Genomic DNA, 13,417 nt, shown 5'->3' with positions numbered 1-13,417 from the left:
GATTCTATGTTGCCATTTAAGAATGTTATAGCTTGGCTACCTTGTCTGGTTGGAATGCATATTTTGCTCTTTGTATCTCAAATCCTTCTCTTCTCAGTCTGCTGTTACACTGGTGATGACCACTGTAACTGTAGAGGGCTGTAAGTATCCAATGTACGTATCTTGCTTATCTTTTTTTTCCCCCTTGTTTTCTTCTTCCTGCAGAACATGATCAGAAGATAGCATCATACATGATGATCATGGCCCCCAGGAAGAGGAATCGTCATGCGCTGGGATTTCTTTGTTGCTTTGGGGGTAGTGACCTCCCTGAAATCAATCTCAAGGACAACAACCCTCTCCAATTCCTCGAGTTTACTGTCCCAATACCACCAACAGAGGAGCTCAATGCCAGGTTCTCTGAACTTGTGGTAAGTTTCTGCTGGCAAATTGATATATTTTAGAGGGTGGATGAACTCCTCTGTTGAAAGGAGTAAAAGAACTTAATAAGAATGGGAGGGAAAAAATGAGATTAAGAGGTTTTTGCTTGTTTTAGCATGTCTTCACAGTGCTGTATCAATGAAAATGACTATATAATTTGGGTATGCAGTTAGAGGTGAACGTATGGATAACTATAGTAAGTAAAATATGGACTGGTATATTTTCATAACAATGGTCTGACTACCTAATATGGGATCCTATTTCAAATTGTGGTCAAAAGCACATCCTAGGAAAGAACATAAGCTGCAGCTGTAAAGTGGCCCTTTCCAGAATACTCTGCCACTCTAACAATTTGCACCTTAAGGATTTCCCTATGAAGAGACTTGTTTGATTATGCTGCTGGGCTTTTGCTTACTGAGAAGGGTATCAAGCTCTTTGAGGAGTTTGAGAGTTTGTGGTGACATCTAGGGTGCTTTCAGGTTTTTGCTTTATGCCTGGTAAGTATCTCTTTTCAAAGTCCTTGTGGCAAAATAGCTTGCAGCTGTCCTATGGAAGTCTATTAACAGCAAGATTTATAATGTTTTTGGTGCAATACTTAATGACAAGTCTACATGACAATCTGCAAAAAAATTTTGGCCCTAGAATTTTGTGAGTTATTAGTCTGTGCTATAACTTAGTAAATGTGCTGACAGCCTGTAACTGGCATATGTATTTCAAACAAATGAAGCCATTGAAATAAAAATGGATCAAATTCTTATTCCTGTATTTAATGATAGTTCCCTACTCATCGTTACATAAGAAGTGAGCTGACAGAGAAAAGTGCTGCTTTTCAGAAGTTGATCATATATACCACATTTTATAAAGCGCTCAGATAGGATGATGATACGTGCCCATAGGAGGAGTTCCTGTGTAGGCAGGTAATGTTAGATTAGTAAAGGCTTTAGGAGTGGTAGAACCCAAAAAAGAAATTTGTCTGGCAGAATGCAGAATTTGCCCAGCGGGGATGGTTTGCCTACAAGCCCAGATTAATGCACGTTCTATGAGACACTAAAATAAAACAGGCTACATTTGTATTGACAGCTCAGATGAGATTTTAATTGGATTAGAAAGATTCAGTCTGTAAATGGGCCAGTATAAGTCAGCGACCTGGAAGTGCCTGTGAGGGCTCTGTGCTGCATACCAGCCTCCCCACTGCTTATCCGTCAGGGTCTAGTCTGGTGCATTTGTACTATATAAAAAACAGATTTAAGTGTAAAGCCTTTTGACCCAAATCCCCAAGTGAAATGATGACACCAACATCATCTGAGATCTGCAGTGAGAAAAGCATTTGCGTTAGCTCCCTGAAGCAGGCCCAGAGGATATATCCTCATCTTGCCATCTGGTCTACAAAGGGTATAATGAAACATATTGGTCTGTTTGAATGAATTTTTAAAAGCCCTATTTTCCCCTTGTTGCAGTTAAAATCTGGGACATTGTCCTATATAGGAGCTAATGACAAGAAGAGCTAAGCCTAGCTGTGCTGGATAAACCTCTCTTGTGATGACTTTTCCAGTCTAGTGAATATTCACTATGCTTGCCCTTGCCTTTTGGAGAAAAAAATGAGATTTTGTGGTTTTTTTCTTGCTCATGCAATCTTTAAATTAACATTATAAAAATAAAGTTGGAATTGTCCATTTTGCAAAAGGAGAAGACTGAGGAATTGAGAATGTATTGAGATCCTTTAGTTGTGACGGGGCCACAAACTCCTCTAGAACTTGCAAACTTGCTTGTGTAGACACCAGGCTGAGGTATGCACACCTATGTATGCTGCTCTGTTTGCTGGGTACTGTGTGGTGACAGTTACTTAACTGGACTCTGACCAAGACAGTGGTTGTCAAATGACAAGATGATGCTGATCTCAGCTGAAACGTCTGCTCTCATTGCTGCTTTACCAGAAAAAGAGTTCTAGGATAGATCTCATAGACATTGAGGATAGATCTAGGATAGACGTTTGTTTTGCTATACAAGTCTAGATGCATGAGAAACAAAGCAAACAACTGCTTGTGACTCCAAGCTTTGCTCCTCAAAGGGCCATTTTCAGCTTCCAACAAAAAGGGAAAAACAGATGGCCTGAGAATCACTGCTTCAATGAACAGGTCAGGAAACTCTACACAGTAGGATGATTGTGTAGAATGGTCTTATGCCTGTCTCATAAATTATAGAACTGGCCCTTCTTTACTGTCAAGGTTGTTACAGTCAGCATTGCTTCTCCTTTTTCCCTCAGTCTCTCTTCTCAGCTGGCACTATGTACATTACCATGTAGTAAAGTGTTGTTTCTGCAGTTGGTGGTCTATTCAGCAAGTGCCAAGCTGGTTTTGTGCCTGCTGGCAAAAATGGTTGGGCTAAGCACATGTGTTTTCCCTTGCACAGATTTATTGACTGAACAGGAACTGTGGAATAATCTGAAAGAATTACTGTAAAGTAAAGAGATTTTTTTTTTTTTTTTTTTAATGAAACAGTTTCTCCAAGTTCTCCTTCAAATTTCTTAATGATGGTGTATTCTTGCCCCAGCAGATTCCTTTTATTCAGTATTACAAGTCCTGGACTCTTCTTGATTAGGGTAGTGAGCAGAATGACAGTAAATATTCTGCCATTTATATCTCTTTTAAACAACCAAGTGGATCCTAAAAGTGGACTCAGACCTGGCCAAGAGGGCAGCTTAAATGCTAAAAATTCAGGGAAAGCAAAAAATATGTAAGTAATGCTAGCACAGAGGAAAGGGCAGTGTAATGAGCTTGTGCTTTTGTTGTGTCTCTTTATTTTGTTAGTATCTCTGTTGAGATGGTCATGGTGGTTGAGAAGGTAGAGTTGAACACTATTTTAGGAAGGAAGGTCTTAGAGGAAAAAGCAGAGTTGTTTTAAGCTGCCCTTTGCAAAGCTGATCATATTATGCATGCTGCAGCCTGCAAATTTGAATGATAATATCCTTATCTGAGTTACTGATGCCACATTAGATTCTTTCATTGGGAAAGATTTGAGAAATATTTGCATTTATCCCCTCTTAGTCATTGGAGCATTCTGGTATTAAGTACGATGTTGTCTGGATTCTCCTGTCATGATTGGTTTCTCTTACACTGCATTTAAACTTGGGTTGTTTTTGTGGTTGTTTGTTTGTTTGTTTGTTGTTGGTTTTGTGTTTTTTTTCAAAGCCCCTAAATAAGAGGCTTTTTTGCTTAATAGATTCATAAGAGAGTGAAAGCAGTTGTTTACTCTTCTCTGCGCACAATAGTCTATTGCATACCCAATATCTTTACTAATCATCTCAGGACAGAGAGAAAAGAATTGATGGGGTTGAAGAGTACAAGTTTTCGATAGAGTTGATGAAGTGACCAGTAACAGAAGTTTTGAGAAAGCTCTGTTCTGTGTTCACTCTGACCTCTGTCCACATCTGTTCCTTCTTTGCCTTCACAGAGAGTAAAACTTTGTGATTGTAGTCCTTCTACCCAGAAAAGAGAAATTTGAGGGGAAAAGGGAGTTCTACTTTGAAAAAGATTAAGGAGCAGCAGGGAATTATCTCAGAATTTAACTTACTTTGTCAGAGAAAATGAAACAGTTTCTGAGCAAGGCATCCATGTGACACACTATGAAGCACATTTTCATCAAGCCACAGGGAGATGGGATCAGACTGTAAATAATTGTAGTAGCAATTCCCATTTCATACAGCTGCCTTGAAAGTAGCAACTTTGCTTCATGCTTAGCTCTCCCTGGCAGGCCATTTAATGTAATGGATACACCATACACCTCAGACGAAAACTAGGCTTCACCACGTTGAATAAGTGCTCCCATATATCACCAGTCCCACTCAAACTTGCCAAATCCTAGCTATGGCAGTGTCTGTGAGGCCTCTCTTTGGCTCTGTAACCTGCAAGACTATTTATTGGGTAAAAAAGGAAAAGAATTGCCTCTGTTGTGAATATAGATTGCCTTATACATTAGTCTATTTTATAAGCATAAGAGAGAGGACATCAGCTGAGTTTCTCTTTGTTTGACAGGCTTGGAGAACAAAGTTCTCTGTTGTTCCCTAGAAGTAATAGGGAGAAACTGAGGGGGAGACGTGCATAGCAGCCTGTCTTTCAGCTTCAGCATGAAACACCGCCTTTTCAGAAAAGTATCCTCTATGTCTGAAGCTTATTTAGTCACTAGTTTTGCACTAAAAGTTTGTGGCTTAGAAATACATACATAGGCCCTTACTTCAAACCTGAAACATGTATATTGATCATAGCATTTAATCACATTTAAATTCAGGCATGTTGCCAAGATTTGAATATTTCAGTTTCACATTATCAGTCTTCTGAGTCACTCCAGTCTCTTCCTGGATTCTTTTTAATACAGGGATTTAATTTGTGTGACTTGTCTGGCACGTAAATCTTAGTTTCAGACAGTATACCTCTGACAGGCCTGTGGCTTTGAATTTGTTGATCAATGCAAATTTTTCTGAAACCATATTTTAAAAGTGTTTCTGCATTATATTTCCCAGTATTTTCCTTTTTTATCTTTCTTAGTTTTTATTATTATTGTTATTATTATTATTCACTGTGGGCATCCCTTCTGTGTTTTTTTTTTTTGTAATCAGTGACTGTACCTAATCAAGGCAGAAATGCAATCAAGATCTGGAGAGATCCCTCATTTTTATTTGCATGTGATGAGCTCTGACTTGAGCTAGTTTGTAGTTGTTGAACTAACATGCATTCAAATGCACTGGTATTCTGTTGTAGTCATAGCAAAATTAATGAGTAAGATTTCTGAAGCTATTAGGGGACTAAGACTTAAGAAACAAAAGCTATGTCTAGTATCTCAGTCTGGTTATACACACCAATGGTTATGTGAGTTTTGGTTTTGTTTTAATTAATTGCACATAGCCAGTGTCCTTTTCTTTCCCTCTCTCAATTTTTCCACTTTTCTTCCTGCTCTTCAAAAAAGATTTTTCATAATGTCAGGTCTCATTTACACATACCCCGTATAAATATATGTGTACAAGCTGCTGGTTCTAGTACACATATCACCACAGACAGCTTTGCAAAGTTACTCTGGTCTTGATAGAAAACCTTAGTATACCTCTTGTGGCAGAGATAACTCCGCCTTTCACACTCGCCTATGTATGGAGTGATGTGGTAGGGATAGGCTTGTGGCACTGGATGCAGAACCCACAATCTTCTCCTCAGGCTTCCTTTCAGTAGGTGCAGCTGGCTGTCAGCTCCCAGCTCACTGAGCATCTGTGTGAGAAGCAGCAGTTTCTGCATAGCAAATGTTTTGAGATCCAGGTGTGGTGAGAGGAGTTCAAGAGGGGAGCCAGAAAACTGCAGCTCACACTCCATATGCAGGAATCAAAAGGGTTGTGTAAACAAATGCAAATCCCAATGTGGGGTTATGTGCTGGAATTTGGATGTGAAGGACCTGGGTGTATTACTAAAGTACATGTGTAGTTACAAGTCTTTTGTGTAGGGAAACACTGCTTTAAAGATCCTGTTGCTTTACTGTGAGACTTATGGACAGATTCTTACCTGGTGTAAAGCAGTTCAGTTCCACTGAAGTCTGAAGTGGAGTCACATCACTCTAGCCTTAGATTAGGTATGTGTGGTATTTTACGTATCCATGGGGACTGTTGGTTGCTGAGTATCCCTAGGAGAGCATACTGACAGCCTTCCTGAAAGGTGGGGAAAAGTGTGGTTGTGGTGGGAGTGTTTGAAGGGAATGTTCAGACATTCACTCTGTATATGTCCTGGGTGCAATTTGCTTACAGTAGACTGAAAACACCTGAGAAAGACCTATTTACTGAATTACGTATTTGTTACAGGATAACCATGATGTTACCTCATTGGGAAAATGTGTAATAGCTAATCTAGGGCATGAGAAAAGCAGTACACGATGTTGGAAGCACAGCAGAGATGTAACTCGGGATGCAAAAAGCAAGGAAAATCCAGATCCTGGCACTAAAGTATTGATGTGCTAGGAAGTCTATCTTGTGTCTTCCCTCTACTGAATGCTTGGAAACTCTCATTATATGCTATCCTCATAAGCCAGGGTGGATGTGTTGATTGTTCAGACATCTTGTACCCAAGTATTTCTAACATTGTATCAGCTGTGCTGCTAATATTATCATATTTTGGCACAGCTGGAAGTGTATTTAGTGCTAGGCAACATTGCATAAAAAGACAAAAATGATAATGTAAAGGCCCCACAGTAGAGCTTTTTTCTTATTAAAGCATTACTATTACATTAATGACTTTGAGTTTCATTATGGCTGTAATGTAGAGCCATGAACTATTGGACTGAGTCTGAAGGCTGCTGAAGTGATTAAACATTGAAATGATACTGACAGTAGAAGTCATACTTGGTAACTGGAAGGATCAAAACAACTTATCCTTATTTCAGCTTTGCCAAGCTTTCAGCTCCGCTCAAATGAGTACAAAGTAGACGATTTTCTACATTACTCCTAGAACTGAACCATTACTCTCACACAGGTCAGTACCTACTGACTTAAAGTAACAGGTTCTGTCTTCTCTAGTGGGAATAAAGCCACCAGCAGGACAGAGATGTTCTGGCCTGTGCCTTCAACATGGTCTCTCTTAATATGATTCCTGCCCTTCTACAGTTAATTCCCTTTCTTTACTTTTTGTGCATTACTGTCTTATGTTGTTCGAAACTATACTAATGCCTTACAAACTCACTAAGACCTAATTCTTTGCTCTCCGGAGGGGACATTTCAATTCTAGATTTGACCCTCTGAGGATACCTGGGAAACTTTTATGGATCATGTGAAAGAGGCCTTTTGAGATGAGAAGGGGCCACCTGGAGAAGAATCTGTGGAAAATGTCAGAGTAAAGTATTGAGTCAAGCAAATAACATGATGGCTGGATAGTAACTGGACAGGATATTGTGATAAGGAGGGAAAATGTTTTCTGAAACACTGAAGGAAAAGAAAAAGTATATGAAGTCACTGTGGTGCTGACTGGGGAGCAAAGAGTGCAAAGATGTAGGTGGCACGGCACAAATGGTGGACCAAAATGATCTTCTAGCTGTGCTTTTGGAGACAGAGCTTGTGTGTTGATGAAGGAAGATTGAACGACAGATATCTGCTTCTTTTGCAGCTCATAAAAGAGTCAGCTCTGAGATGTTGCGGGACATATGATTTGTCACTTAGTTTGATTTTAGCAACATAGGGAGAGCTAGATCTCTGTGATGATGAAAACCTTATAGAGTTCATAACAAAATTACTTTCATGTAACAAATGAAATTTTCCAGTAAGGAGGAAGGATTGTGAAAGGGGACTGCATCCAGGTGTTTTTCAGGACAGCAGTTACCCCCTACTGAGATAAAGAGTAGCTGGGGTATAGTCAAAACTAAGCAAAATAAGGTAGTTGAATGAAGAAGTAGATAACAGTCAGTAAAGTTAATCTATTTCATGTGTTGATTCAAATTCATTTTTGTATTTGCTTATCTAGTAGCAATTTATATCAGATATAATGGATACTTAAACAGGAGTATATGTTGTAGCCTGAAAGAGAATTGGAAGGAAAGGTTTACAATTATGTCAGGCGTCTGTGTCCTTCTGCAGGTGGATTTTGTCTTCAGTGCTCTAGCTGCTTCAGTGTCTAGGTTGTTTATCATTCAGGATATTGTTACCTGTTAAAGTAACATGAGATGGTTATTTCAGTGTGGGAATTCTTGGTTTCCTTTCTTGCCATATGCCTGCCTGCCCTGCAAGGCTTTGTGGTAGGGGAGATGCCACAGGTGAGGCTGAGTAGGTAGCATAGCACCTTTTTAGGGTATGTAGTTTTCGGGTCAGCAGTTTCCAGGCATCTTCCTCTGAACTCAACAAGGAGGAGATTTTGGTGTCACTAAATGTAGGTAATGAGAGGCTTTTCAGCTCATTGCTGCAGCACTTGATAGGAGCAGTGTGCAGTGCAGACATCAGAAGGTGCTTTTTCTCTCACTCAACAGTCTGCATCTGCAGCTGCTGTCTTCGACATGCTTAGTCCAGTGGAAATATAGACAGATGCTTTCCACCTGGAACACCACTTATTCATGGCTTTGAATGCTGGATGTTGCTTCTTCTGTGCATGGAAAAGTTTGTAACCTTGCTGGCAGGAAAACTTTGGGAGTGCTGCTCTTTTTTTCCTCTGTATTTCCCCCCCCCAGAGCTTTTCCTAAGTCCCTCTGCAAACACGAACAACTTATTTCATGCATTCATGAGTTTACTTCCCCAGTGTGATGCAGGGATTTGTAATACTTACACAAGTTTTAGTACAGAACTGTAGCCAAATTGAAAAGGTGCTGAAAAGATGCCGCACATGGAGGTCATGGGAAGTACACAAATCTTCCAATGGCAAAATTCATTGTGTTTGGAGATCTTGGGAACAAATCTCTGCTAGTTCTTCTTTTCATAGACCTTGCCCTCCTCTTGTCTGCTTTTCTATGTTCAGGTTGGATCTGATACGAAAATCTGTAGCCTTCCTGTCCTTTCTTTCAGATATAAGCCCAGTGCTGTGTGCCGAAGGGTCCTATCCAGTATCTGTATGTTCTGGGCACTTCTATATTAAAAACACTTAAGGATACCTTTTCTTTTTTGCAGTTTCCCATGATTTGTTAACCACAGAAAGGGAGAGGCTGGCAAGACTAATAGCACAAACATCTTTTGAAAAGAATTTAGCAGTGTGCACAACAATGTTATGCAATAGTTTACTAGGTGGAGGTTTGAAGAGTAAATTCTCTAAAGGAAATTACAAGGGGAAAGCGGATTGTAGTTTCCCAATCTGGAAGTTGTCCAGGGAGTTCCCTGAGTCATGGAAAATCCATTGGGATTGCTTCAGTGGCTGTGTTTCAGCATTACATTTTGTATAGAGAGCAACAGCTGGATGAGTTTGTTGTCAGTGTAAAGTTGTTGGCTTCTACAACAACAGTGAGAGAGAACTTTTGGATTACAAATGCTTAACCAAAAAACAACAATTTGTAATTGCAATTAGGGGACAAATTTAGTCTGCAAAGCAAATGCTCATCACTCTTATTCCTTTTGTTCTATTTTAAGAATGTTTCATATAACTTCATACTTAGAAGTATTTAGAAGAAAATAGTTTCAGCCATTTTCTTAAGCCTGGTGATGTCAGTGCAGTAGTTGCTTCTCTGATTATCAGAGCATTTGAGCAGTGAGACAGGACAGGGTGTGAGTGAGTAACTAAATACACTGTCATGCCTTCCATTCAGTGTTTGGTTATGAAAATACTCAGTTTGTTAGGAAGAAGTATTGTGGAATTGCCCTCCACCTTACCCCAGAGGAGATGAGTGATACATCATATGTGGGCGTTTATGTAGTGAGTCTGGATAGATTAGTAGTAAATACAGCTCATCTTCATTTACTGAAGTGAAAAGCAAGAATTTGCAAAATGGGGGACTGCTAAGTCTGTTCTGTTTCTGAAGACTGGTCTGTGGGCAGTTGAAGGAGCCTGTGTTACATGCTGTCTAGTGACAATAGAGGATTAGTCTCTGTTAGAATTTAAAGCAGGTAAATTGAGCTAGAGATTGATATTTTGCACTTGTGTAGAACAGGTGAACTTAACTCAGTTTAGTGGAGTGGAGTAGTGGGATGCATTCTGATCTTTGATATACACTACTGAATCTGAAATAATTATTCTGAGAGCAAGAGAAGAACTAAACCCAGCTCCCAGTTTCCTTTCTATCTGTCTAAACCTGAGCTAATGACAGAAATTATGTTGATTTATTGGAGTTCCTTTTGGTTTACCCCTGTGTAGAAGAGCTGAGATTAAGCATGTGTCTGAGCACTGCAAACAGAACATGATAAGATGTTAATTTTGCTCCTGAATTTCTCTTGCCCTTTTACATAATATTTTATCAGGGATTTAAATGTCAGCCAATCTCTGACTTATCCTTGTTTTCCTGCATAGGCACATATGGCAAATAGGGTACACACAAGAGGATGAAGCTGGGAGGAATGGGAGGCACCGACACCCCCTGGAAATTCAGCATGCCTCTGGCACAGGGCCACAGGAGCGATTCCCAGCCCACATTTTGTGGGTTGAGCCAGCACGACTGCTTGGGCAGGAAACAATCAGAGAGGTGTGTGCCTGTGTGCTTTGGCACAGTTCAAGCTGTGAATTGCTCCAGTATAGGAACCTCCTCTGAACTCATTAGTATTAAAGCAGAACAGAAGAGACTTTGTAGAGAGGCAGAGGGTGAGGAAGCCGGAAAGATAGCAGTTTAGACAGACATCTCCTAATAACCTTTCCCACACTGACCTTACCGGATGGGGTCTCACCTAAAGAACCTTGGCATGAAAAACAAACCCTGACCCTGAGAAGGGAGAGGGAGGAAAAGGAAGGGAAATAAGGGGTGGGAAATGGCACTGTGTTGAAGCAGCAAATTTGTTGTTATTTGGTGTTTTAGATGATGATACTGGAAACTCTGTTTGAGAGAGGTGTCTGATACTCTGCATATAACCAGAATATGGAGGTAAAAGGGGTACTTAACTCCAGACGGCTTGTCACAGTGAAAAGACTTACCAAGCAGAGATTGAACGGCTTCAGTTCTGTTCAGTATTCATTTGATTTATTGAGTAGTGGAGTATAGAATATAACTATAAACTTTGCAGATGTCATTAGATTGGAAACCTGTGGATGTTAGAAGACAGGCTTAAAACAAGATGGAGAAACTGTGTGAAAAAGAGTGAACAGATAAAATGAACTCGTTATAGGAGCAAGTGACATAATGCAGAATAGGAAGCAGGAAGATAGGTGCATTTCTTTGGAAAAGAAAGTAGGGATTATGGAAGATCATGGGTGAACATGAGTCACACCTTTTTTGTTTACTTAAAAAAATAAATTCATCATTTTCATGGGATATGTAACAAGGAATGTGCTATGGAAGATGCATGAGGTAATATCTGCACTTGCTTTTAGTAAGGTCTTGTCTGGAACACTGTTCACACTTTTGAACTTCAGGAAAGATGCACTTTGACCAGGGATAGCCTGGAAGCCAATTAGAAGGGGAGTGAGAGGTCCAGAGGACATGACCTCGAGAGAGACTGAATGAACTGGTCTTGTCTGGCCTCAAGAAAGAAGACTGAAGAGAGGCATTACAACAGCTTTTAATAGACTTGAAAACTGTTATCAAGAGGAAGGAACAAATCTGCTAGCTGTATCTGTGGTTGATAGGGCCGGAAGTAATAGGCTTAAATTGCAGCAGTGGGGATTTAGATTAGACAGAAGCCTGACTATTCAGTTTTCATCCCCATCCCTATCGTTGGTCTTGTTCCAATTCACTGACATGGACATGCAGCCCATAACAGAAATAGCAGTGATGACAGAAAATTTTTTTGCTTTATTATCCTCAGACGCCCACCCAAGAGGATATCCATAGAACTTCCCTTTTAGTTCCACCTGTATTATAGTCCTGCATATATGAGAATGTGTTATCTAAATTATGATCTCTCTGCAAACATCTGTGTGCATTGTTGCATAAACAGGTACTGGTTTTCCTCATTCTTTCTCTTTCTGTTTGCCCTAGCAGCTTGTTGTCTAACGCATGTGCTTTGCCTGTGAAGGGCAGGAAAATGACCAGCAGACAGGTGTTTCTAGTGACCTCTGAAAGGAGATGGCCACTGTCAGCCTTGCTGGTTTTGTGTGCTGGTATGCTGTTAAGCCACAGAGAGGAGCAGGAGCGAAACCGGATTTAGGTCTTCTCTGGGCAATTAACCAACAATTAAGGAAGAAAAAAGGAAGCAGTACAGCAAAGGGGATGTTTGCAGGGTGGAGTTGTGGGGAATTAATTGACTTTTTGTTTGATAAAATTCTCTGCCAAAAAGCTGCGCCTGTGATAGATGAAATCATTAGTGTGAAGCTGACTCATAAGAATGAACAACTTCTGTGTTTAATCTTAGAAGAGGAGTATATTCTCCTGAATGCTGACATCAGGTACTTTCTGCTTTCTTCTATTGTGGCTGAAAATCAAGACATTCAACTCTCTAACACAGAGGGTGTTTTAATGCTGCATCTTTTTTAAAAAGCGAGCATTAGAAAGAGAATAATGGAAATCAAGGTCTCTTGTTTGTCTGCTTTTCTGGTTTATGTTCACATCTATGGCAGTAGCTGAAACATAAACATATCTTCTTATGCTAGCAGGCTGTGTGAGAAACTCCTGTGAGCACAGTGTTTTCATTTTGTACAAATGTTGCAATAAAGCATTGTAGATGTGAGCAGATATGTGCTACATATGTAGTTCTTGTGTATGTAAGCTACAAGTAGCATATGTATATGCACACATGCTTACTGTACATGCAAAGATGTGGAAAGACAGTGATGTTTTCTGGTGAAACACCTAGTTCCTATCAATTGGGAAACTGACCAAAATGTTGCTCTGCATCTTCATGTGTAATTAATTCACACTGACTGTTTCTAATTGCAGGGGTTAGGATGAGGTATAAGAGATTGATGGGGGAAAAGCTTTCCAGGGTTCTCTTGTTTGTTCGTGGTTTTTTGTTTTTGTGTGTGTGTGTATTTATTTTTTTGTTTTTCTGTGGATTACCAGAGGACTTGGGAGATATATTGGGTGCCCAAGTGGGTACTTCTGACTAGTTTGCTGCCTTGCACATGTGCTGGCTGTATGGGTGGCAGTGCTGCTGAAAGAGCACATGAGCTGACAGTGACAGCTAGGGGCACAACCTTGAGAATGGAGGGGTGGGAACCGCTTGGTGCTTAAACAGGTCTGATTCCCTCTTTCTTGATGCCTGCTTCAGTCACACTGGTGCGTGCAGTTGGATATTCACATGCCTCTGAAACAGTTCTCCTGCTGGGGGACTGTGCTGAGTGGTACTTTTGCACTGCTCTTTGCTCCAGTTTGCGCATGGATGTAGGCAGTTTATGCAGTCAAATGAATCTCATTTACTGAGAGGCAGGCTTTCAGAATGCCTTATTGACCACAGTATTGGAAATGTGGGCTCTTCCAGGGGCTG

General features: G+C 40.2%; 1 protein-coding gene across 2 annotated transcripts in view; it reads left to right on the top strand.

Moving 5' to 3' along the window:
* The window catches only part of DAAM2 (dishevelled associated activator of morphogenesis 2), a gene marked incomplete at both ends in the record, with an annotated part of 191,530 nt that overhangs the window by 86,936 nt on the left and 91,177 nt on the right, over positions 1-13,417 (top strand). Inside the window, one exon of one of the 2 annotated variants that reach the window (XM_079550426.1) lies at positions 205-407. In XM_079550426.1, the coding sequence (XP_079406552.1) occupies positions 205-407 (203 nt within the window). Of the gene's footprint in view, positions 1-204; positions 408-13,417 lie in introns of those variants that run through there. The other variant, XM_079550425.1, reaches the window with a different exon arrangement.

The sequence above is a fragment of the Tetrao urogallus genome (assembly GCF_951394365.1).
Source record: "Tetrao urogallus genome assembly, chromosome: 2".
In the NCBI taxonomy this organism is placed as follows: Eukaryota; Metazoa; Chordata; class Aves; order Galliformes; family Phasianidae; genus Tetrao; species Tetrao urogallus.
The sequence above is the reverse complement of the archived record's forward strand: the minus strand, read 5'-3'. Positions and strand labels throughout refer to the sequence as shown.